The sequence below is a fragment of the Macaca mulatta genome, chromosome 11 (genome assembly GCF_049350105.2).
Source record: "Macaca mulatta isolate MMU2019108-1 chromosome 11, T2T-MMU8v2.0, whole genome shotgun sequence".
NCBI classification, from domain to species: Eukaryota; Metazoa; Chordata; class Mammalia; order Primates; family Cercopithecidae; genus Macaca; species Macaca mulatta.
The window spans coordinates 55,185,438-55,210,143 of NC_133416.1; the positions used below are offsets into that span (position 1 = coordinate 55,185,438).

At 38.7% G+C, this 24,706-nt stretch overlaps 2 protein-coding genes and 1 non-coding gene across 6 annotated transcripts in view; 2 read left to right on the forward strand and 1 right to left on the reverse strand.

The window, feature by feature from the left end:
- The window catches only part of SENP1 (SUMO specific peptidase 1), a 60,731-nt gene that overhangs the window by 31,889 nt on the left and 4,136 nt on the right, over positions 1–24,706 (reverse strand). For all 4 annotated transcript variants that reach the window (XM_015151558.3, XM_015151559.3, XM_015151556.3 and 1 more), the window contains exons 2-6: positions 23,878–23,925; positions 20,371–20,501; positions 18,718–18,802; positions 12,734–12,893; positions 7,566–7,737 (exon numbers count right to left, since the gene is read on the reverse strand). In XM_015151558.3, coding sequence (XP_015007044.2) covers positions 7,566–7,737; positions 12,734–12,893; positions 18,718–18,802; positions 20,371–20,501; positions 23,878–23,881 — 552 coding nt within the window. In that variant the 5' untranslated portion in view covers positions 23,882–23,925. The remainder of the gene's footprint in view (positions 1–7,565; positions 7,738–12,733; positions 12,894–18,717; positions 18,803–20,370; positions 20,502–23,877; positions 23,926–24,706) is intronic.
- LOC114671152 (U6 spliceosomal RNA) lies at positions 5,609–5,717 on the forward strand. Its single transcript, XR_003721047.2, has one exon. It is a non-coding gene; the product is annotated as a U6 spliceosomal RNA (small nuclear RNA).
- LOC107000847 (V-type proton ATPase subunit F) lies at positions 9,060–9,530 on the forward strand. Its single transcript, XM_077954000.1, is given in 2 exon segments — positions 9,060–9,086; positions 9,088–9,530. Coding segments are annotated over 2 exon segments (360 nt in total). The 3' UTR covers positions 9,421–9,530.

Genomic DNA, 24,706 nt, shown 5'->3' on the forward strand with positions numbered 1-24,706 from the left:
CATTTATTTATTTATTTTTCCTTTAAGCCCCAATACTACATTTAGGGAAAACCATATACTTCATAACATTCATTCATTGTCATGCACACCTACTATGCTCCAGTCACTAAAGATAATGAATGCATCGAATAAAATAAAGTTCCTGTATTTATGGAGATTATATTGCAGTGAAAGGAATTAAACAAAAAATTAGCAGAAAATTAAAGGGTAAGAGAATGGAAAGTTATGGAAGGAGAGCAGCAGGAACAGGTAAGATTTCTCTTAAAAAGGTGGTATTTCCGCAGAAACCTAAAGCCAAGGGAAGAAGTCAGTCCTAGAAACATATAAAAGAATATTCCAAATAGAGGAACAACAAATGCCAAGCCCTGAGAGGGGAAGGTGCTTAATGCGTTCCAAAAACAGTAAGGTCCATGTGAATCAGAAGAGTAGGAAGAAATGAGATCACCTGACAGAGAACCAGATTATATAAGAACTTATAACTCTGGCAAAGCATCAATTCTATACAGGTCCCATGACTCAATGGGCTGTGTTCACTAGCACTTAGTAATATGCCCTGGCAATTTATTTTTAATCTTATATACAGTTTAATACAACCACCAATCCTCACAAAATAATTTTAAACATTATGTCAGGGTTAGCGGCATCTTGTACCATGATATTTCAATATGTGCTGGGACTACAGGTGCCCGCCACCATGCCTGGCTAATTTTTTGTGTTTTTAGTAGAGGCGGGGTTTCACCGTGTTAGCCAGGATGGTCTTGATCTCCTGACCAGCCCAGGCTGGAGTGCCGGGGCGCCATCTCGGCTCACTGCAACCTCCACCTGCCGGGTTCGAGTGATTCCCCTGCCTCAGCCTCTGGAATAGCTTGGACTATAGGTGCACGCCACCACACCCCGGCTTTTTAATTTTTAGTACAGACAGGGTTTCACCATGTTGGCCAGGCTGGTCTCGAACTCCTAACTTCAAGTGATCTGCCCACCTTGGCCTCCCAAAGTGCTGGGATTACAGACATGAGCCACAGCACCCAATATGTAGGGGTTTTTTTTTGTGTGTGTGTGTTTTGTTTTGAGACGGAGTCTCTGTCATCAGGTTGGAGTGCAGTGGCACAATCTCGGCTCGTGGCAACTTCCACCTCCCTGGTTCAAGCCATTCTCCTGCCTCAGCCTCCTGAGTAGCTGGGACTACAGGTGTGCACCACCACGCCCAGCCAATTTTTTTTGTATTTTTAGTAGAGATGGTGTTTCACCATGTTGGCCATAATGGTCTCAATCTGTGACCTCGTGATCTACCCCCCTCAGCCTCCCGAAGTGCTGAGACTAAAGGCATGAGCCACAGCACCCAGCCACCAGTATGTATTTTTTTAACCCTTGGTCTCCTCCCACTCTCTCGTCTTGTAGTTGCCAGGGTCTACCACTCCCATCTTTATGTCCATTTGTACCCAATATTTAGCTCCCACTTATAAGTGAGAACATGCGGTATTTGGTTTTGTTTCTGCATCAGTTTGCCTAGGATAATGTCTTGCCTATGTTTTAACAGTTTTGTTTTCTTGGTATTGAGTTGAGCTCCTTATATATTTTGAATATCAACCCCTTATAGAATGGATGCAAATATTTTCTTCCAATCTGTAGGTTGTCTCTGTACACTGTTAATTGTTTCCTTTGCTTTTTAGTTTGATGTACTCACATTTGCCTACTTTTGCTTTTGTTGTCTGTGACTTTGCATGCAAATCCAAAAAAATCAGTGCCAAGACCACTGTTGTGTAGTTTTTCCCATTTTCTTCTAGCAGTTTTAGAGTTTCTAGTCTTAAAGTCTTTATTCCATTTTTAGTTGATTTTTGTATATGGTATAAGGACCTAATTTCATTCTATGGAAATACAATTTTCCCAATACCATTTAGTGAAGAGACTGTCCTTTCCCTTTGTGTAGTCTTGGCACCTTTGTCAAAAATCAGTTAACTAGCCATATAACAGGTTCATTTTTTTTTTTAAATTATACTTTAAGTTCTAGGGTACATGTGCACAACATGCAGGTTACATATGTATACATGTGCGATGTTGGTGTGCTGCACCTGTTAACTCGTCACTTACATTGGGTATATCTCCTAATGCTATCCCTCCCCACTCCCCCCGCCAAGACAGGCATAACGGGTTCATTTCTAGGTTTCCTATTCTGTTTCATTGGCTGATGTCTATTTCTAATACCATGCCGTTTTAATTACTATAGCTTGGTAGTATAGTTTGAAATCAGCTAGTGTGGTAGCTTCTTTTTTGTTCTTTCTGCTCATAATTGCCTTGGCTATTCAGGGATTTATGTGGTTTCATATGAATTTTACCATTTTTTTCTATGAAAAATAACATTGAAATTTTGATAGGGATTGCACTGAATCTGCAGATTGCTTTGAGTAGTATGGCCATTTAAACAATATTAATTCTTCCAATCCATGAACACAGAATAGTTTTCCATTTAATTGTATCTTCAATTTCTTTCAACAATGTATGTTTTTCAGTATATAGGTCTTTTAATTCCTTGGTTAAATTTGATTTTTTTTTTGTAGCTATTGTAAATGGGATTGTTCTCTTGATTTCTTTTTTGCACAGTTCATGGTTAACAGTGCATAGAAACACTACTAATTTCTGTGTGTTGTTTTGTATCCTACAACTATACTGTATTCATTTAATAGTTCTAACAGTTTTTTGGTGGAGTCTGTAGGGTTATATATATACACACATATATATACACACACATATACACATATATACATATACTATATATATACACACACATATATACACTGTATTCATTTAATAGTTTGAACAGTTTTTTGGTGGCATCTGTAGGGTTTTCTATATATAAGATCATGTTGTCAGCAAACAGTGACAATCTTATTTCTTCCTTTCCCAAAATAACACATGTAACTTTTTTCGCTTTGCCAAAATGAAAGTTACCTAAAACTTTAAACAAAAATCTTTTTTGGACCATCTGGTACTATCAGTAAAAGAAAACATCTTTCTCTGTTAAATTACTTGTTAAACTGTTTTTTGTTCTTTTTGTTAAGCACAGTGGCTCACACTTATAATCCCAACTCTTTGGGAAGTCAAGGCTTGAGCCCAGGAGTTTGAGACCAGCCTGGGCAACAAAGTGAGACCCTGTTTCTACATCAAAAATTTTTAAAAATTAGCTGCATACTGGCGTGTGCCTGTAGTTGCAGCTACTCAGAAGGCAAAAGAGGGAGAATCACTTGAGCCAGGAAGTTGAGGCGGCAGTGAGCTGTGATTGCGCCACTGCATTCCAGCCTGGGTGACACACTGAGACTCTATTTCATAAAATAAAATAAAATAAATTAAAATTTTAAAAAGCCCTAACTGTTCTTTATTGAATAAGAAAATTAGGGGCTGGGTGCAGTGGCTCACTCCTGTAATACCAGCACTTTGGGAGGCCGAGGCGGGTGGATCATGAGGTCAGTAGATCGAGACCATCCTGGCTAACATGGTGAAACTCCATCTCTACTAAAAATACAAAAAATTAGCCGGGCATGGTGGTGCCCGCCTGTAGTCCCAACTACTCAGGAGGCTGAGGCAGGAGAATCGCTTGAACCCTGGAGGCGGCGGTTGCAGTGAGCCAAGATTGCGCCACTGTACTCCAGCTTGGGCAAGAGAGCAATACTCTGTCTCAAATAAAAAAAGAAAATTAGGATCTTAAGAGGAAAGGAAGCAATAATTGCATAGCATGATAAAGTTAAAGAAGCTAGCTAATGTTACATTTTAAAACCTGAAAAAATACTAAGACGAGTGTTTTGAAGTATAAAAATAATTAATTAAGGTGCTGAATTATATTTTTTAAAAGGGACAGAGTCCTGCAGTTAGGTGATGTTTCTATAAAAGGCTCCATCATAATGGGTGCTGACGAGTTGATGGGTGCACACGCCAACATGGCACAGGTATACATATGTAACAAACCTGCACATTATCCACATGTACCCTAGAACTTAAAGTATAATTAAAAAAAAAAAAAGGCTCCATCATAAAAGAACTGTAAAATTATAAAACTTTAATAGAGAGCACAAATAAATTTTAGGACACTGATAAACTGTTTTGTTATAAATTACCCCCAATAACTTTATAAATGCTCCTCCTAATTTTCATTTTGTTTAAAGTAATAACTTTATACCATATAAAATATGAAAAGTGCAAATTTCAATAATTTTCTGAGTCCCAAATGCTTGACTTATGACAAAACTGTAAAGCATTTCTAAGAAAAGTATAAAACCATCACTGTCACCTATTACAAAAGTCCAGTATCTTAAAACGTTGCTCAATAATTTGCAAAGAAGCATATCTAGAAGCAACATGTAAATGAAAAGAAACTACTTGTGTTTTTGCCATTTTACATTTTTATTGTCACAAGTATTTTCTCTTTTCCAAACAGAACTTTATATCCTCTATAACAGCACTGTCTAACAGAAATTTCTGTAATAATAGAAATGTTCTATATTTGCCCTGTCTAATATGGTAACCACCAGCTACATGTGGCTAATGAATACTTAAAATGTGGCTAGTGTCACTGAGCAACTGAATTTTAAATTTGAATTTGAATTAATTTAAACAGTGCTGGTGGCTAGCCATTACCCTACTGAATAGCACAGCTTTTTGATGTTGCCTCTTGAGTCAGCCATTCTGCACAGCCACTGCTTGCATATACCTAAATTCTTCTTCATGTGTTCTCTTCAAACCTCTGTTGCAAGACTGAGCAGTGCAGTGGTGACATCATCTTAATTGTTAATTTTGTAGAAGACTTCATATTCCTGAAGTTGACGGACAAATCCGGCATTAAGGTTAATACATCTTCCTTTAACATAACCAAATGTACCTCTGTTGAGGATCCCAACGTTTCATGGAAAGTGACTTTTCATCCAGTTTGTAAGTTCCCATCAATAAATTTAGTCCCAGGGTTAAAAAGTATTATATCTGAATTATTTGTAATATCCAAAAATAAACATCTAAATAAATTTGTTGAAAGTTTGATAATAAAGTTTGGCCCAGTATTTTGTATTACTCATGTTATATGGCTTATTCTGTAGTACAGGTGGCTCGACTTTCATACTAGGAGAACATAGAACTAAAAACAGGCAAAATTTCCTGCATCACTTGTTTCATAGATTAGATTCTTAGCTTCTTCTTTGAACTACAGGAGGAAGGCAAACTCCAGCTTCATGTTCTCCATTGACCCGACTAGTGGCCTGGAGGGCTGTTTGGAAGGGTAAAATTGCCCAAGCAACCCCCAGTCCTCAGGCTGGCAGAGGAGGCAAAAGGAAGAAAGGCTGACAGTCCACAGAGCTGGTGGGTGAATGGCAAACTTACAATGAACACAGAATTAAAGGATCCTGGTGAGACTGAGCAACAGAAACATGGGGCAGGGGAGAGTTAGGAGCCCTGTACCCAGCTGTCATGCTGCTGCTGTCTCCTCCACAAAGTCTCTCTGTACCCTTTAGGCTGTCTAGACTCCAGCATAATCACAAACCCCACAACTCCGGTAATTATTTATGCATAAAATAATTTAAATATAATATAAAATTCAATAGCATAAAAGGTATAATGAAAAATAAATCTTGGGCTCACTTTAGGAGCACATATACTAAGACTGGAACAATATAAAGATTAGCATGGTCCCTGTACAAAGATGACATGAAAATTTGTGTAATGAAAAAAAAAAAATGTTTATTTTTTAAAAAATCTCCTTTTTATCATTGTTGTTCAGCTTTACCACCAAAGGCAAATGTTGCCAGTTTCTTGTCTATCCCTTACCCTGCTAAATGACTTAGTAGTTCTGCCACGCTCCACTTGATTGTTGGTTTTTTCTGGTTTTTTTTTTTTTTTTTTGAGACAGTGTCTTGCTCTGTCACCCTGGCTGCAGTGCAGTGGCACAATCACAGCTTACCGCAGCCTTGAAATCCTGGGCTCAAATGATCTTCCTCCTTCAGCCTCCTGAGCAGCTGGAACTACAGGCACCTGCCACTATGCCCAGCTAATTTATTTTGTAGAGACAGGATCTCACTATGTTGCCTAGGCTGGTCTCAAACTCCTGGCCTCAAGCAATCCTCCTGCCTTGGCTTCCCAAAGTGCTGGGATTGCAAGCATAAGCCACCGTGCCCAGCCAAACGTTTTAGATTCAATACAAACTTTAAACCAAAAATATGAACAGCATTTTTACTAACCATATCACAAATAATCGAGTTTTGACACCTAAGAGATCACTGATTACCAAATTATGTAATTATTTAGCATGTAATGCTGTATTCTTGACTCCATACTCAGTAAGCTTCATTGGGCAGGAACCATATTGCTGTGTTGGACAACAGAAAGCATACTTGACCAAACCTCCTCAGAAGTTCTCGGTTCTAGGCCTGTCATTTATTAGTCATGTAACCTATGACTCTTATTTTCCAAATCTGTAAAACATGACTATTACCTCATCTCTACCTATTTTGCTGAGTTAAAAGGATTAAAAACAATAATACACATGGAAAATACACTGGAAGCACTAATGCTATTTAAATATAAAGTAATTATTATTCATATGTATCTCCAAGCAACCATAGCAATTAGACGTACATTAAATATGTAATCTAACAGACATGTGCACACATTCTGTCATGCGAATTATATGCTATATTATATTCTTGAAATTGACTTTTCTTTTAGGTTTACTGAATGAATATAACAACCCAAGTGTCAACAGAACATCTTTCTTTTCAGGAGTCTGTAACTTCAAAAAAGGTCTTACTCATAATAAAAGGATATAAATTGTTTAACTAGCTTCTTGATTTTTCTCTTATATTGAAGAAAAATTGTTCCTAGTAAGAACAGGTATTTCATCAAATTAAAACAAAAAAATTTTTTTTGAGATGGGTCTCACTCTGATGCCCAGGGTGGAGTGCAGTGACACAATCACAGATCACTGCAGCCTTAACCTCCTGGGCTCAAGCAATCCTCCCACATCAGCCTCTCCAGTAGCTAGGAGTACAGGCATGAGTCACCAAGCCTGCCTAATTTTTATATTTTTTGTAGAGCAGGGTTTCTCCACGTTGCCCAGGCTGGTCTCGAACTCCTGGGCTAAAGTGATCCACCTGCCTTGGCCTCCCACAGTGCTGGGATCATAAGCGTGAGCCACCTCACCTGGACCAAAATCAAATTTTATCAAAAACTGCTGAGGAAGACTAACAGTTTTTCCACAGAAGACAAGGGTTTAGGAAGGGTCTAGCAAAGATCAAAGAGAGAGAGTTTGATGTATGAGAAACCATTCAGGCAACACTAAAGATTAAGTCAAGTCAGTTGTACAGCAGGAATAGAAAATATAAAAGTAAGACAAATAATGAAGTCCTGATAAAACATCTCTTTAATCTCTTTAGAATAGATGATAATACTCAAAAAGAGTAATTCAGACAGAAAAAGCACAGGAAGGATAAAATAGAATGGTTCTTAAACATCTAATTATTAATAGGGAGCAAACGGCTCAACGTAGGGAAAGATCCTAACTTTTAGTAGCTTTTGTCACAGGTTTTCCTTACCTCTTCTGCTGTACTAACATGTCGCCTCTGAGTTTTCTTGGGGCTCAAAAGGCTTCGACGACATGAACCACTCCAAGAAGGACTTGGAACAGGTTTAATAGGGAAAGATTTTTCATATGCAGATACATGGCAGTGATGGTTTGACTTTCCCGCAAAAATGTTTGATAATCCACTAAAAAAAAAAAAAAGAGTTTGTAAGAAAGATAAGAACAGACAATAAGTAAAATAAATCTAATCTAGTGATTATTTTCACTTTCAAAATATAAAACCAACCAAACAAAACAGGTAAAACAATAGGTGGTACCATTTGAGGGAAATATATGATAAATGAATAAATGATATATAAGGATGCTGCATCAGGTTCTGCCACTTAAAAGATCTTACATTGTCAAAACACAAAATTATCAAATACTTAAAACTGTATTTTTAGATCCACAATCTAGAATTTCTTTTGGTCAGGAACAATATAGCTTTGTGGTATGACAAAGCATAACAGATTAGATGTCTTCAAAAGACCTGGGTTCCAGGTATGCTAAAAAAAAAAAAAAAAAATACATTTTCTATTATTCCCTGTACCCGATACTCAGCCTATTGGAGGAAATTAAGATTAAATATGTAAAAATGCATAAAGGCTGAAGCCTCTCAACTAAGCTTTTAAACTGAATTTTAAAATTTCCTTAAAGCCCAACAGAGGGCTCCCGTCCTTCATTAAAAACAACTATTAGGCTGTGTCATTAAATTCTCCTTCTGGCCTATTTACTTCCTCTGAAGAATTTTTTGTCTCTTTATACCATCTAAAGGGAAGAACTGGCAAATTGGCATGAAGAATATTGTGAACTCAAAAACCCTGTCTCACATCCAAGGCTTACTAATTTTGAGGTTTTTTTTTTTTTTTTTTTTGAGATGGATTCTTGCTCTATCACACAGACTGGAGGGCAGTGGCACGATCTCGGCTCATGGCAACCTCCACCTCTTGGCTTCAAGTGATTCTCCCGCCTCAGTCTCCCCAGTAGCTGGGATTACAGGCACCCACCGCCACAACCAGCTGATTTTTGTATTTTTGCAGAGACGGGGTTTCACCATGTTGGCTAGGCTGATCTTTAACTCCTGACCTCTGGTGATCTGCCTGCCTCAACCTCCTAAAGTGTTGGGATTACACATGTGAGCCACAGCACCCAGCCAATTCTGAGTTTTTCTATGTGCTCTTTTTCATCTATCATTACCTGGAAAGTTTGAGGTACTTATTCTTAGCATAATAAATTTTCTTTTTTCTTCAAGACTCAGACTACAGAAACACAGCTGAATATTCTAAATTCAATGAAATCAACTCTTTAAAATCATTATATGTGTTCTGAATCCAAATCAGACAAGATCTAAAGAAAATCAAAAAGTGCACAATTCTCTTTAAGTCTTCTTGGGTTTGTACATGTGTTAAGAATGGGGAAATGAGAGTGGCTTCTGGTGCTCTGGGGTGAGCTCTGCCCGGCTGTGAGGATGGCGGAAAGAGGGAAGCTCATCACAAGTGATGGGAGACGAGGACACAGTGACTCGTTTCCTGCTGGGCGGCATAGGGGAGCTTAACAAGAACTGCCACCCCAATTTCCTGGTGATGGAGAAGGATACAACCATTCATGAGATCGAAGACACTTTCTGGCAATTTCTAAACCAGGATGACATCGGCATCATCCTCATCAACCAGTACATAGCAGAAATGGTGCGGCAGGCCCTAGACGCCCACCAGCACTCCATCCCCACTGTCCTGGAGACCCCCTCCAAGGAGCACCCATATGATGCCACCAAGGACTCCATCCTGCGCAGGGCCAGGGGCATGTTCACTGCTGAAGATCTGCACTAGGGTCTTCGTGTGAGGACTCCTCACAGCCCTCAGCCCTTCCCTCATTTCCAGGCCTCTCCTCAGGCTTGCCATCAGCCTTCTTTACATTTTGAGCCTCTAATTTCCAAGTCCCTGCCCCTTCCCACTCCATTAAGAGGCTAGGTGAGGCACTTCTAGATTGCTGGGGCTCTGCTGTTAAAATCAAGGCTGGTTAAGAAACAGGAAGCCTGACCACCTCTCTCCACTACCTCTTCCCTGTGCTGTTACACAGTGTCATTGTTGACGTTAAATTAAACTCATATTCTTGCTTCTCTCAAAAAAAAAAAAAAAAAAAAAGAAGGGGGAAACGAGCAAGGACTTAAAATTTTAGGAACAGGCTTGTTTTCTTAGGATGAGTGGATGCAGCTAGGAAAAGATGGCAAGGGCAGTGTAATTGTTTGGTAAACACATGATGGATTCTCCACAATGTCTTCTGTATTTGTGTTTCCCAGAGTATGTGTGCACCTATGCATGCTTTTTAACATAAAATATTACTCTTCTAAAGAAACAGTACAAGGGCATCCTGCAATGCCAGAAAGCAAGGGTGTTACCCAAAATCAATAAGCTAAGGTCAAACAGACAGAGAAGCAAGCTTAAGGGGCTTCCACTAGCCAAATTTCTGAGAATGTGAGCATTAAAAGTATAACAATTATAGTGGATTGCAAAACACTGAATCCATAATGACACTAAAAAAGGAACAGACAAATTCATTTGAAACATATGAAGTGTCTATTTTACAAAAACCTTGCTTTGAAAACTGGTAATGAAAAAGTAAAATCTAATCATTTATCCTGCCTTTCCCATAGGAAACACATTTCAGACACTCTAATAGCTCCAGCAAAGGAAAAATGCAATCAGAATGCCAATTAGGAAGTGTAGAAGTGATAAAATTAGAAAAATATTATTTCATTAACTGTAATAAAACTATTCAGTTAAGTATTATCAAATGATATTAATTATTAGGTGATGGCTGATGTGAAATTCATCATTCATATAATGCCAAAGTAACATTATTTAGATTACATTCAAGTCACAGGGGAAAAACCTAATTGTACAATTAACTACCAGATTGTCAGTTCCTCAATCCAGAGGTCAGTCTAGTATCATGAATAATAGAACCAAAACAAGATACTGTTTGTTTTTCAAATGTGATAAACGCAGCATCACCTTTTAGTCACATCAAAAACCTAGCTTATAAAAAATACATGTGATTTTTTGACAAAATAATGATACCATGTGGAAGCAACCTGTCAAATCCAAAAACTAGAACATGATACAGAAAAGTCATGTCATTTAAAAAAAGGAGGCTGAGGTCGGGCATGGTGGCTCATGCCTATAATCCCAGGAAGGGAAGTCAAGGAAGGCAGATCACAAGGTCAGGAGTTCGAGACTAGCCTTGCTAATATGGTGAAACGCCGTCTCTACTAAAAATACAAAAATTGGCTGGACGTGGTGGTGGGCACCTGTAGTCCCAGCTACTCAGGAGGCTGAGGCAGGAGAATCGCTTGAATCCAGGAGGCGGAGGTTGCAGTGAGCCGAGATCACACTACTGCAGAGCGAGACTCCGTCTCAAAAAAAAAAAAAAGGAGGCTGTTCTAGTTATAAGAGACAAAGCCAATAACTTCCAGATGCAAAACCAAACTAACTGGGTCAACTGAGAAAATTTAAATATGACTTAGGGTATAAAATAAAATTTACAAAAGAATATGTACACTATGAACTCATTTTGGAAAAAAGTAAAGTATGTAGAAGGATATGCACTGAGATATTACAGAGTTGATCTCAGGCTGGTGGCAATATGATGTTTTTATTTTTTATTTTTCTTAACTATGTTTTCTACATTTTTCCAAAGTATTTATACTATTTCTGTAATAACATTTTTTTTTTAAATAACAGTATGGCTTTATTGCATTAAAAAAGCCACCTGTAAAATGATGCATAGAGAAAATCTTTAATGAAGACAAAATAATATCATACATTTAATGGTATACATAACATATATATCATACTATATATGAGTAAGAAACAGTAAGAAAGAAACAGGTATAGGAAAAGGTTTGGAAGGAAACACACCAAGGAGAAGGGATTGGGATTGTGGGTAGCAGTCAAGGGATCTTCAGCTTTGTTGGTAACATATTGATTTCTACAATGTGAGTGTATGAGTGAATTACTGTATAATTTTTTAAAAGTTAAGTGAGGAACATGATCCCAGGGAGTACTGACACATGTTCCTGGAGTCCATGTGTATAATAAAATAAAAGCCATCTTGTTGGCTTCTATCAACACCACAAAGCTCAAACTTGACTAAACAGTACATTAAATGATCCCACATTCCTAAAATACACCAGGGCAGAATTTAAGTAGTCATAAATACTATTTTTAAAAAGAGATATTTACTAATATAATAAATACTATAATAAATAATAATATAATAAAATACCTGAGGGAAAAAGTTTCTAAGCCAAATTTCATCTTCCTTTAATAATCCATGTAAGTTTTGTTAGGTAGAGCTTATGAAGTTGGAATAACTAGGATAAAGTTCTCTATGACTATCTTTTTTGTTTTTTGAGACGAGGTCACTCTGACACCTAGGCTGCAGCTATAGTGGCATGATCTCAGCTCACTGCAACCTCTGCCTCCCAGGTTCAAGCGATTCTCCTGCCTCAGCCTCCCGAGTCGCTGGGACTACAGGCACACATCACCATGCATGGCTAATTTTTTTGTATTTTTAGTGGAGACGGGGTTTCACCATGTTGGCCAGGCTAGTCTGGAACTCCTGACCTCAGGTGATCCACCTGCTTCGGCCTCCCAAAGTGCTAAGATTACAGGCATGAGTCACCGTGCCTGGCCTGTGACTCTTTATTTTCTAATATATAGAAGTAGCTTCATCTACTTGACTAATGTCATGAGGTAGAGAACTGCTTTAGTTTAAGTCAGGTCTCTGCTCACATGACAGCTGTAAAATGTGTTTCTTTCCGCTCAAATTGCAGAGATTGACTGATTTTCACTTTAAGATTTGCAAGAGCCATACTGATCTTTAAGGGTCCCAATATTCTCATATCCACCAAGATTTACTTAAAATTCTCTCTTCCAGTAAAATTTAGCTATCATCAAAATTCAGCACTAAGTAAATGAGAAGTTGAAAATGTAACATGGATTTGTTCATATCCTTAAGGTTTAAAGTCCAAAGATGGTGTTACTCTTTTAAAATCCCCATGTAGTAACTATCTACCTTTTAGTCACTTTCTCTTGTATCTGAGGAAGGGCTTGAGAACTAAGATGACAAAATACCAACCTTGAGGTCTTTCGGGTTTCGAGGTAAAGACTTCGGCTGTTTCTTGATTTTTGTAAAGATGAGCTTGATGATGGAGTAGAATTTCTCCATTGGCCATTTGCACTCTGGCCAAAGGTTCTTAAGTCGCCTGAGCCAAGAAAACTGTCTGAGGAAGGATTATCTAAAAAAATAAAAGTTTGAATAAATTAAACAAATTCTACAGGTGGTTCTCCTTATGACTGCAACCATGACCAACTATTGTATTCCAAAGTAATGTGGCATATCACCATGTCTCTCATGGAAGAAAGATCCCAGTCTCAACTGCCAGTAAAGTCTGCAGTAGGGGAACTTCTACAAACTATAATTGATTCAGCCATACTAACCTGAAAATTGATGAAGGAGCTGAATCCTGCCACAGCCATGTGCCTTATCTGCATCAATGTGACTCCGTGGTGTCCACCAAAAGTCAACATTTTACCCCAACTATATCTTGCAAGCACTCCCAGGCCTGGGCCTGAAAGAAGGTAGGCCAGACCAGTAAGAAAGCAGGTGGGGGGCCAATGAGAATTGTAATTCAAATGAACAACAGTTATTGCTTACTAAGCAGCTAGTGTCACTTTCTTCTTTTTAGTTACCATGTTCAAGACTCAGGTACTCTCTCAAAGAGCAGAGACAACCTAATTGCTGCTTATTCTGGTTGGCTTATGGCAAGGAATGACCCATCACATATATCTGGTTCTGGTATAATAATCTTCAGTCATTTAATGCCATAATCAAACATATTATTACTCCAGTGTTTGCTACTACAATCAGATTAATTGAGAATTACTTATTATTTGAATTTTCTAACTTATGGATTACAATCTGGGATATCAAAAACCTCCTGAAGTTTCAGCTAGGAGTGGTAGAATAATTTCTATACCCTCCTCTCCCTATCTGCAGAATTGGACAATTTAAAACAGCTCCCTCAAAATAACTTCAGACATTAAGTTACGGAACTCTAAGGAGCTCCAGTGAAAACACAAGAATAATAATTCTCTACTTCTGGAATTTTTTTCTAGTGCTGACATTATTTTGAAGATATTCTTTTAACGCATATTACTATAGAACTTTTCACAATATTGTAAATGTATGCTATTAAAAATATTTAATGTATCTTTTGATACTCTATCCAAATAGGCAGCCTTCAAAAATATAATTTTGTGTTTCTGTAAGCTAATCAAGATGTCAGGATGTAGGGTAAATAAGACAAGAAAAAAGCAGCAGTCAGGGCGGTATTAGTACTAATTAATTCAACAGTTGGTGACCTTAGTCTGATAATTAAAATAAGCTAATTTACTTTTAAAATGAATTGTAACTTTGTTCCTTTGTAATCAGTATCTATGCTTAGCATCTATTACTATAACTTTGAGGACAGAAACATGAGGCTAATGAAAATGAGTCTTAGTAAAAAACTAGAAAATTATTAGACTTAAGTTTAAAGTCATAACAGTAGAAATATTTGTCTCTCACACGTTTTGGCTAAAATTTGATTAGGGCATGATCTAAATAGAGATATCTGTCTGAGGAATCGGTCTGTCAAAAATACAAGTTACCCTAACAGGTGTGAAATTTGAGACCAAGGATAAGTCAGAGTAGCATTCTCAATGGCATGTGACAGAGACGGCAGCTTCAAAATGCAAGGAGAAAAGCAGAAGATCAGGCAGCAGTCTGCTTAAACAGAAAAAGGTGGTTCCAACTACACTTAATGAAATCAATCGCTGAATGGTGTTCTGTTGCTGATGGGATCAAGCAAAGCTAGAGACAGACTAAGAGGAAACTACAGATACTGTTTTGTTTGTTTGTTTTTGAGGCAGGGACTCACCCTGTTGCCCAGGCTGGACTGTAGTGGCACAATCATAGCTCACTGCAGCCTCGAACTCCTAAGCTCAAGCAATCTTCCTGCCTCAGTCTCCCAAGTAGCTGGGATTACAGGTGCATACCATCATACATGCCTAATTTTTCTATTTTTTTGGAAAGTCAGGGTTTCACTGTGTTGCCCAGGCTGGAATCGAACTCCTGGCCTCACGTGATACTCCAACCTGGGCCTCCCAAAGACAAAGTACTGAAATAACACAGGTGAGCCACTGTGCCTGGCCACATATAGTAAGAGTTTAACATGATAGTCTGTCATCACTGATTTCTGTAAGAAATCAGAGTTACAAACACCACAAAAAAGATTACCTATTATGTGTACATACATACACACAAAACTAGGAGAAAATACACCAAAAATTTAATTGTGGTTATGTTCTAATGATAGAGTGATGGGTATTTTTCTACTTTTCTGTACAAATTTTCTGCAGGGACAAGCAATACTTTTATGAATATAATAAACTTCATATTAAAAAAGAATGTGTCAAGACTGGGTGTGGTAGTTCATGCCTGTAATCCCAACACTTTGGGAGGCCGAGGCAGGTGGATCACCTGAGGCCAGGAGTTCGACATCAGCCTAGCCAGCATGGTGAAACTCGTCTCTATTAAAAATACAAAAAATTAGCCAGGCATGGTGGTACACGCCTGTCGTCCCAGTTACTAGGGAGGCTGAGGTATGAGAATCACTTGAACCCGGGAGATGGAGGTTGCTGTGAGCCAAGAGCATGCCACTGCACTCCAGCCTGGGTAACAGAGTGAGATTCTGTCTCCAAAAAAAAAGAATGTGTCAGGTAACTACTTACTATGAAAGTAACTACCAGTTGTTCCTGTTAACTTTAGTTAAAATAATAGCAGGATGTTTAAATAATCTTACCTACCAAGTATCATTCTGGTAACCTAATTTAACATATTTTCCAAAGAGAAGACATTGGTAATTATTCTAAGCATGAGCAAAATCATTTCTTTTCATCCTACTTTTCTCTGTTTACGGTTAAACTTTTTCTTTTTCTTTTCTTTTTTTTTTTTTTTGAGACGGAGTCTCGCTCTGTCGCCCAGGCTGGAGTGCAGTGGCGCGATCTCGGCTCACTGCAAGCTCCGCCTCCCGGGTTCATGCCATTCTCCTGCCTCAGCCTCCCGAGTAGCTGGGACTACAGGCGCCCACAACCGCGCCCGGCTAATTTTTTGTATTTTTAGTAGAGACAGGGTTTCACCGTGGTCTCGATCTCCTGATCTTGTGATCCACCCGCCTCGGCCTCCCAAAGTGCTGGGATTACAGGCGTGAGCCACCGCGCCCGGCCTAACTTTTTCTTTTTCTTGAGACAGGGCCTCCCTCTGTCCCCCAGGCTGAGTGCCAGTGGCACCATCACAGCTTACTGTAGCCTTGACCTCCCAAGCTCAAGTGATGTTCCCACCTCAGCTTCCTCAGTAGCTGGGTCTACAGGTACATGTCACCAAGTCCAGGTAATTTATTTTTATTTCTGTAGAGACAGGGTCTCAGTACGTTGCCTGGGCTGGTCTCAAACTCGGGCGAAAGTGATACTCCCGCCTTGGCCTACCAAAGTGCTGGGAGTACAGGCATATAAAGTTTTACTGTAACAAAGTAAACTGTAACAAAGTTTTTAATACTTTATTTTTAAAAAAATCAATATTTTAAATACTCTAATCTTAAGTGGATTGAGAGGTAGATTTTTAAAAAGCTTGATCTAGAGATGTTAACCCAATAAAGCAATAAAGGAGAAGTTCCAGATCCTAGATCCTAAAGTTTGGGCCTTCCTGCTCATTTTCATCCTGGTGGAGGAGGAGACAGCAGGGTGAGAGAGAAGACAAATACCAGTAAAATCAGGATCAGCAGATTAAGGCAGGTAAACTGAGGGTCCGTGTCTAGCCCAATCAAGAGGTAAGGCAGAAGGTGATAACCACTGCAATCGATGTGGGGATTATTAGAAAAGTATCCAGAGGAGAGAGCATAATTGGAACGAGTATGGAAAGAGGAAGAAGTTTTTTTAAAGTCCATAGTAAAAAGTAGGTTTTAATTAAAGACTTCATTATAAGAAAAAAGTATATATAAGACCACTGACGTTCACAGATTTAAAATACTGATTTTTAGAAAGTGACCTTTGATGTCTGTGACATGCCATAAGCTTGTTCCATCAGGGACTAGATGAGATTTGTTAGACACAAATTTGAGTACTCTGCTTCAAGCTGTGAGTAATTTAGCATCCCCATTTCAGTATGACTTTATTATTCACTATTGTTATTCTCTATTCATCATCTATATATAGCAACTGTTGTAATTATTTTCTTCTCCAAAAAAAGGTACTCAAGTGAGACATGAAGCTTTTAGTGTAAGACTGTTGATATAGGAATCAACTTGTGGTATGAGGATAAACATAAGAAAAATATAACTCTCAACAATTATGTAACTGAGTAGAAAGCCAAGGAATCTGGCCAAATATTATATTAGAACTTAAGATAACCTTAGTTATATTCTTTGTGAGTATCAAGGGTTTACTGAAACTTAGAAGAAAAAAAGCTCTATATACCAATGCTTTTAGGGCATGTTATTAACAACAGCTGAAAATGGTTAAGGGTAAATGTGCACCTAAACCATAGGGAAAATAATGAAGCAAATGAAGGCACACGCCCATTATCCCAAATCAAATGCTTGCGTCCAGTTCTATATCCAAATTTAAAATTTTTGGAATTTTAGAAAGATAACCTGGCATATTAGGTAACACCTTCAAGTATAATCTGTAACAGCACTCCGTAATCAAACATGTTATCTGCAGCAAAATGTGAAAATACTCATTTTTACAGAGATTTTAAAAAAGAAAAAAATATAAACAGCTTAGTGTCAGTTCAAGTAGGTTTTGCCAAGGAATTAATTCAGGTCAGGTATTTTTTTTTTTTTTTTGGAGATGAAGTCTTACTGTGTTGCCCAGGATGGAGTGTAATGGCGCAGTCTCCACTCACTGCAACCCCCACCTCCTGGGTTCAAGCGATTCTTCTGCCTCAGCTTCCCAAGTAGCTGGGATTACAGGTGTCCTCCAACACACCCAGCTAATTTTTGCGTTTTTAGTAGAGACAGGGTTTCACCATGTTGGCCAGGCTGATCTCGAATGCCTGACCTCCAGTGATCCACCCGCCTTGGCCTCCCAAAGTGTTGGGATTACAGGCCTGAGCCATTGCACCCAGCCTCAGGTCAGGTTTTGAAGCCAAATGAGTTGTGAAAAAAAATTTTTGGTTTTCAGAGGTTTTTGGATTTGGAATTGCACAGAAGGGATTGTGGATGTGCGTATCAATTTCATGAATTAGAAATGAGCAGAAAATGATTAAAAAAGAACACGTCGACAGATGAAAAACTAAAACTATATTGGCCTGGACAACACAGAGAAACTCCGTCTCTACCAAAAAATACAAAAATTAGCTAGGCATGGTGGTATGCACCTGTAGTCCCAGCTACTCAGGGGGCTGAGGTGGGAGGATCTCAAACCCTAGTAAGAGGGCAGATGATAGATAAGTCAGGCAGGTCACAGGATAAGAACAGCCTAGAGAATGCTGACTTCTGTCATGGATCACAAGTTAAATAGGCAAGCCCTTGAATATGCAAGCATATGGCTGTGGCAGGTGCTAGACAGAAACACACAGTTAACATTTCCTGCCCTGAAAGAAGGACAAGCTCAGGAATAAATAAATTTTCAGGTTTCATGGTTTCAAGTAGAACAGAAATAAACTAGCTCTGTGATTTAAATTAATGCAAAACAAACACCCTTTTCACACATCACATACACATATCCCCAAAAAAAGTCAAAAACAAAGTTGTATTGCTTTTTACAATGGCATAATGGACAGTTAGATTAGATTCTCAAAACACTTTCCCACTAGAAAACTAGTATTTGGATGAGACAAAATCAGTAAAGTATCATAGCAACCACATACACAGGAAAAGCCATTCAAATGATGTTCTAGTGAAGAAAATACCATCTTGTTTTTGACAATGTCTTTACTTTTGGAGATGATAAACATCAAAGATATGCTATAAAGAAATCCAAAAGGTATAAAGTCCCTTGACTCCAAGTAATGTGTCATACCTGAATAATAGCTTGGATTATAAGCTGCACTTCTTGTGGAACATGTAAAAGATCGGTCCAAATGTCCTTGCCTGGAAGATAAAATCTAAACAAAGCAGAAGATTTTTCTTAAGTCACATTTTTTTTTTTTAGAAACAAAGTCTCACTCTTGTTGCCCAGGCTGGAGTGCACCAGCATGATCTCTACTCACTGCAACCTCTGCCTCCTAAGTTCAAGTGATTCTCCTACCTCAGACTCCTGAGTAGCTGGGATTACAGCTGGGATTATGTGCCATCACACCTGGCTAATTTTTGTATTTTTAGTAGAGACAGGGTTTCACCATGTTGGCCAGGCTGGTCTTGAACTCCTGACCTGAGGTGATCCACCCACCTTGGCCTCCCAAAGTGCTGGGATTACAGGCGTGAGCCACCATGCCTGGCCATGTCATGTTTTTTAACAATAAAATAAAAGCATATATTAGGAAAAATAAATAATTAAACAAGACTATAAGCCGGGTGCAATGGCTCATGCCTATAATCTCAGCACTTTGCAAAGCCAAGGCAGAAGGATCACTTGAGCTCAGGAGTTCAAGACTAGCAATGGACAACACGGAGAGACCCCGTCTCTAAATAAATAAAGACTATAGCAGAACTAAGACTATTTCAGAACTCAATATAATTATATTTACATGTTATACATATTAGTACTACATACTAATAAGAAAGGAAAACACGTAGACAATCTAATGAAATAATTCAGGCTTCAAGAAAAAAAACAGGCAAAATATCTGTTATACAACTTAATTCAAAGAATGTTCACTAAAAGGTAAGTATGTATTTAGTACATCCTGTCTGAAAGCCAGTTATAACACATATTAAAAAGGCTGAGAAAAATCAATCTGGTTTTGGTTGTTTTGCTAACTTTACAGAGATAGCTCTTAATCAGAGGTGGTGCTGTACCCTGGGTACATATCTGGAAATGTGTGGACATACATTAACTATTAAAATGATTATGGGGGGGGAGGCGTATGCTACAGGTATTTAGTGCCTAGGGCTCACAGATGCTAAATATCCTATTAGGAAAGATTCACACATCAAAGAATGATCTCATCCAAATTACTAATGGCTTTCCTATTGAAAAAGATTGCTTTATTAATAGTGCTCCCCACACTTTCATGTGCATATAAATCAAATGAGGATGTTTTTAAAATATAAATTCTGATTCAGTGATATGAGGTAAAGCCTGAGAGTCTGCATTTTTATCAGGCTCCCAAGTAATGTTGATGCTGTTGGTCCTGAACCAGACCTTGAAAACCAGGCACAGACATCTCAGAGCTGCCCTATATTTTCACATTTCTCCCCCATTTAATGCTCAGCAATTTTAAGCGCTAGTTTAAAAGAACACCGATCTGCATATAAGTAATTTTAAAATTCAGAAAACAATGAGTTTTCTAAAAGGTACTGTTCTCAAAGAACTCATACATAGCCTATTTTGTCTTAACTTCCTTGTCTTAATTTTAATATATAGAGCAGAATTCCAAACACTAAAATTACTGATTCTAAAAAGTTTATATCCATGCTTATATTTTTGAGTGTGGTATTTAAACTACATAAGATGAAAACGTATGAGGAGCCCAAATAATTAATTAATTAAAGGAAGAAAATTGCTCCTAACCTGCTGGTCAGAAAGTGAAAGCTGGTCCTCTGGAAAACCTGTTTGTGGCAGGAGGTGGGTTTTGAATAAGGAGTTGTGGTTCACTAAAGTCACTTCTCCAGCATCCATCCTCATCCTATCAGCAATATCATCTAGGGAGAGAGTCTGGATTAGTTCAAGTCACATAATTCTTCAATAATGTTTCCCCTATGAACCAATCTTTTCACCAAATAAAAACACTTCCCACCCAGGCATGGTGCCTCAAGCCTGTAATCCCAGCACTTAGAGAGGCTGAGGCAGGAGGATTTTTTGAGGCCAGAAGTTCAAGACCTATCTAGGCAACATAGCAAGACCCTGTCTCTCCAAAAAATTAAAAAATGAGCCAGCAGGCCAGGTGCAGTGGCTCACACCTGTAATCCCAGCACTTTGGGAGGTCGAGGCAGGTGGATCACAAGGTCAGGAGTTCGAGACCAGCCTGGCCAACATGGTGAAACCCCGTCTCTACTAAAAATACAAAAATCAGCCAGGCATGGTGGCGGGTACCTGCTACTCAGAAGGTGGAGGCAGGAGCATTGCTTGACCCTGGGAGGAAGAGGTTGCAGTGGGCCAAGATCGCGCCATTGCACTCCAGCTTGGGCAACAGCAGCAAAACTCCATCTCAAAAAAATAAAAAATAAAAAAAGTTAGCCAGCCAATGTGGCACATGTCTGTAGCCTCAACTACTTGGGAAGCTGAGGCAGGAGGATTGCCTTGAGCCCATGAGTTCAAATTTACAGCGAGCTATCATCACACCACTGTACTCCAGCCTGGGTGACAGAGAGAGACCCTGTGTCTAACAATAATAACAAAAAAAGATAAAAAAAGAACTTGAAGAACAACTCTGCAATAAAATAAAATGCCTCTTTAATAGCTAACTAAAGGCAAAAATCTCATATTGTCATTGTCAACAGAGGTCCATGTACAGAAATTGGCTCATTGGTAGATGGCCTCAGTTAATTTCAAAACAATTCAAAACTTGTACACATATAAAAACAGCTTAATTTAAAGTTTTAAAAATAACAAGACCAGGCAAGGTGGCTCACACCTGTAATACTAGCACTTTGGGAGGCTGAGGCAGATGGATGGCTTAAGCCCAGGAGTTCGAGACCAGCCTGGGCAATATGGCAAAATCTCGTCTTTATTAAAAAACAAAACAAAACAAAACATTAGCCAGACGTGGTGGTGCATGCCTGTAGTCCCCACTACTCAGGAGGCTGAGCTGGGAGGATCCTCTGAGCGTGGGGAGGTCAAGGCTGCAGTGAACCATAACAGAGTCACTGCACTCCAGCCTGGGCGACAGAGTGAGACCCCATCTCAGAAAACAGCAAAGAAAAACACAAACAAAAAACAAAAATGCTCCCAAAAGAAACTTTTTAAACATTTTAACTACAGAAAAAAATTTAAATATAAAAGATTGGGGCAAAAAATTCACCATTCAGTAATAAACACTGTTAACACTGGTTCATTTCCTGTTTTAACACAAAAAAGTGCTTTAAGACATAATCCACCTGCCAGGTGTGGTGGCTCACACCTGTAATCCCAGCACTTTGGGAGGCTGAGGTGGGTGGATCACTTACTTGAGGCCAGGAGTTTGAGAGCAGCCTGGCTAACATGGCAAAACCCCATCTCTACTAAAAATACACCAGGCATAGTGGTAATCCTAGCTACTTGGGAGGCTGAAGCATGAGAATCGCTTGAACCCAGGAGGCGGAGGATGGAGTGAGCCAAGATAACACCATTGCACTCCAGTTTAGGCAAGAGAGTGAGACTCTGTCTCTAATAATAATAAGAATCATCATCATCATCATCATCATCTGCCTGAAATTTTTTAGAAGCATAATTTTATTCATATTGCTCTTAATAGGTATCAGCTCAATAACTATAACATTAGGGCAGAATTTTACTTTTGAACCATTTTTGATAACTTTATTATACAGAAGAGCTAGAATAGAAGCAATAAAGGTAACAGAATTCAATGACTTACACTGGTATCAGCAATGAGAGAAAATGCAAACAAATGAACAGGGAAGGAGAAGGCAGACTAAGGAAAAGGAAAACACAGAATAGAGAGAAAGCTAATGTGAATCTAAAAGGAACATAGGGATATTATAAAATCTAAGTGTATAGATTTTTCAACTTATTTCTAAATTAGCTACTAGTCCTGATCTTATATTGATCGCCTTAACAGACATAAAAGTACTATAAATGAAATAGTGAAAAATGTCCTAATCACAATTCTCAGTAACACTAGCTAAATGAAATAAAATATTTACATTAATCAAATTGTCATTTATAAGTCAGTATAACATAGTACTAAGGAACAAGAACTCTCGGCTGGGCACGGTGGCTCACCCCTGTAATCTCAGCACTGTGGGAGGCCAAGGCAGGCAGATCATGTGAGGTCAGGAGTTCAAGACCAGACTGGCCAACATGGTGAAATCCCATCTCTACTAAAATACAAAAATTAGCCGGATGTGGTGGCACACGCACGATTGTAATCCCAGCTACTTGGGAGGCTGAGACGGGGACTGCTTGAACCCAGGAGGCAGAGGTTGCAGTGAGCTGAGATCATACCACTACACTCTAGCCTGGGTGACAGAGTGAGACTCCGTCTCAAAATAAAATAAAAAAAAGAACAAGAACTCTAGAAAACTCTAGAACCAGAGTGCCTAGGTTTAAATCCTGGCTCTGCCAGTTATAGCACATGACTCTAGGCAAGCTTCTTAACTTCTGTGTCTCAGTTTCCTCGTGATATAATAGGGATAATAACAGTAACCTACTTGGTAGGTGCTATTAGGTACCCTTGTAAGATGTTAGGAGTAAATGAACTAATATATTTTAAATACTTAGAACAGTGTCTAGTACACAGTAAATGTTTGCCAGGGTATATTTGGCTTTTTCAATATAATCAATGAGATAATACTCCTAAATGAGTACATAAACAATGTTCTAACCAAAAGATAATTATGTGGGCCGGGCGCGGTGGCTCATGCCTGTAATCCCAGCACTTTGGGAAGCCGAGGTGGGCAGATCACCTGAGGTCAGGAGTTTGAGACCAGCCTAGCCAACATGGCGAAACCCTGTCTCTATTAAAAACACGAAAATTAGCTGGACATGGTGGCATATGCCTGTAATCCCAGCTACTTGGAAGGCTGAGGTAGGAGAATTGCTTGAACCCAGGAGACACAAGCTGCAGTGAGCAGAGATGGTGCCACTGCACTCCAGCCTGGGTGACAGAGCAACACTACACGCGACAGAGCGAGACTCCGTCTCAAAAAAAAAATAAAAAATTTAAAAAAAAAATTAAATAATAATAATAATAATAATTATGTTTGGCATATAGTATTACATAATTAGGATTAAGATTTCTCTTAAAATTATTATTAAGCACAAAGATACAAATACTGAAAATGTTAGGAAAACCCATTCTTTCACTCTAGCTTAACCAATGAGAGTAGCTAAAAGGATTCAACAACTAGTTAGTCTTACCCATTTCAAGTCTTTTCACATCACTGACTTTAGCAAAGATACAAAGTCCTATAAAAGAAGACACAAAACAGAAAAATTACATACTGAAACGCCTACTTCACTTAATTTTAGAAGGTGCAGCCACTAGAAGTGACATTTGTTTGTGTTCTTAGTGGAGAAAAATCTAAGGTGGTAAAGAGTTGACTTGATGGGAAAAGGGTAAAAACTAAAACTAGCTTGAGGTGCTTCCAAACATTTCTGCAACCTGTGCTACATTAAACAGCAATTACAGACTACCCACAGAATCACAGAATATTAAAGCAAGAAGCAAGCTGGGAGCGCCAACCCTTAAGAGACTGAGTGCTTTGCATAAAGTCATAATGTCAGCAACTACACCAAAATTATAACCTAGAAATTCTTCCCAACTCATTGTTCTATTACCTCATGCTAAATCACTTCACAAACAAGTGACAGACTTTGTGATGGTCCTATTAAGACTTTTCTTCCATCTCTTACTCAGCGGCCTGATACTCTAACGACAATCAAGGACTACTTTGGAGGAGTACAAAGTACTTCCCCCAACATCATCAATCAAACTGCTACAAACCAAAGCCCCTTTGCCTATATAAAAATTACTGTCTCCTCTGATATATCCACTTTTTCCACAAAATAAAGATGTTAAAAACCAAACTGCTGGCCGGGTGCGGTGGCTCACGCCTGTAATCCCAGCACTTTGGGAGGCCGAGGAGGACGGATACCTTGAGGTCAGGAGTTGGAGGCCAGCCTGGCCAACATGGTGAAAACTCATCTCTACTAAAAATACAACAATTAGCCAGGTGTGGTGGTGCGT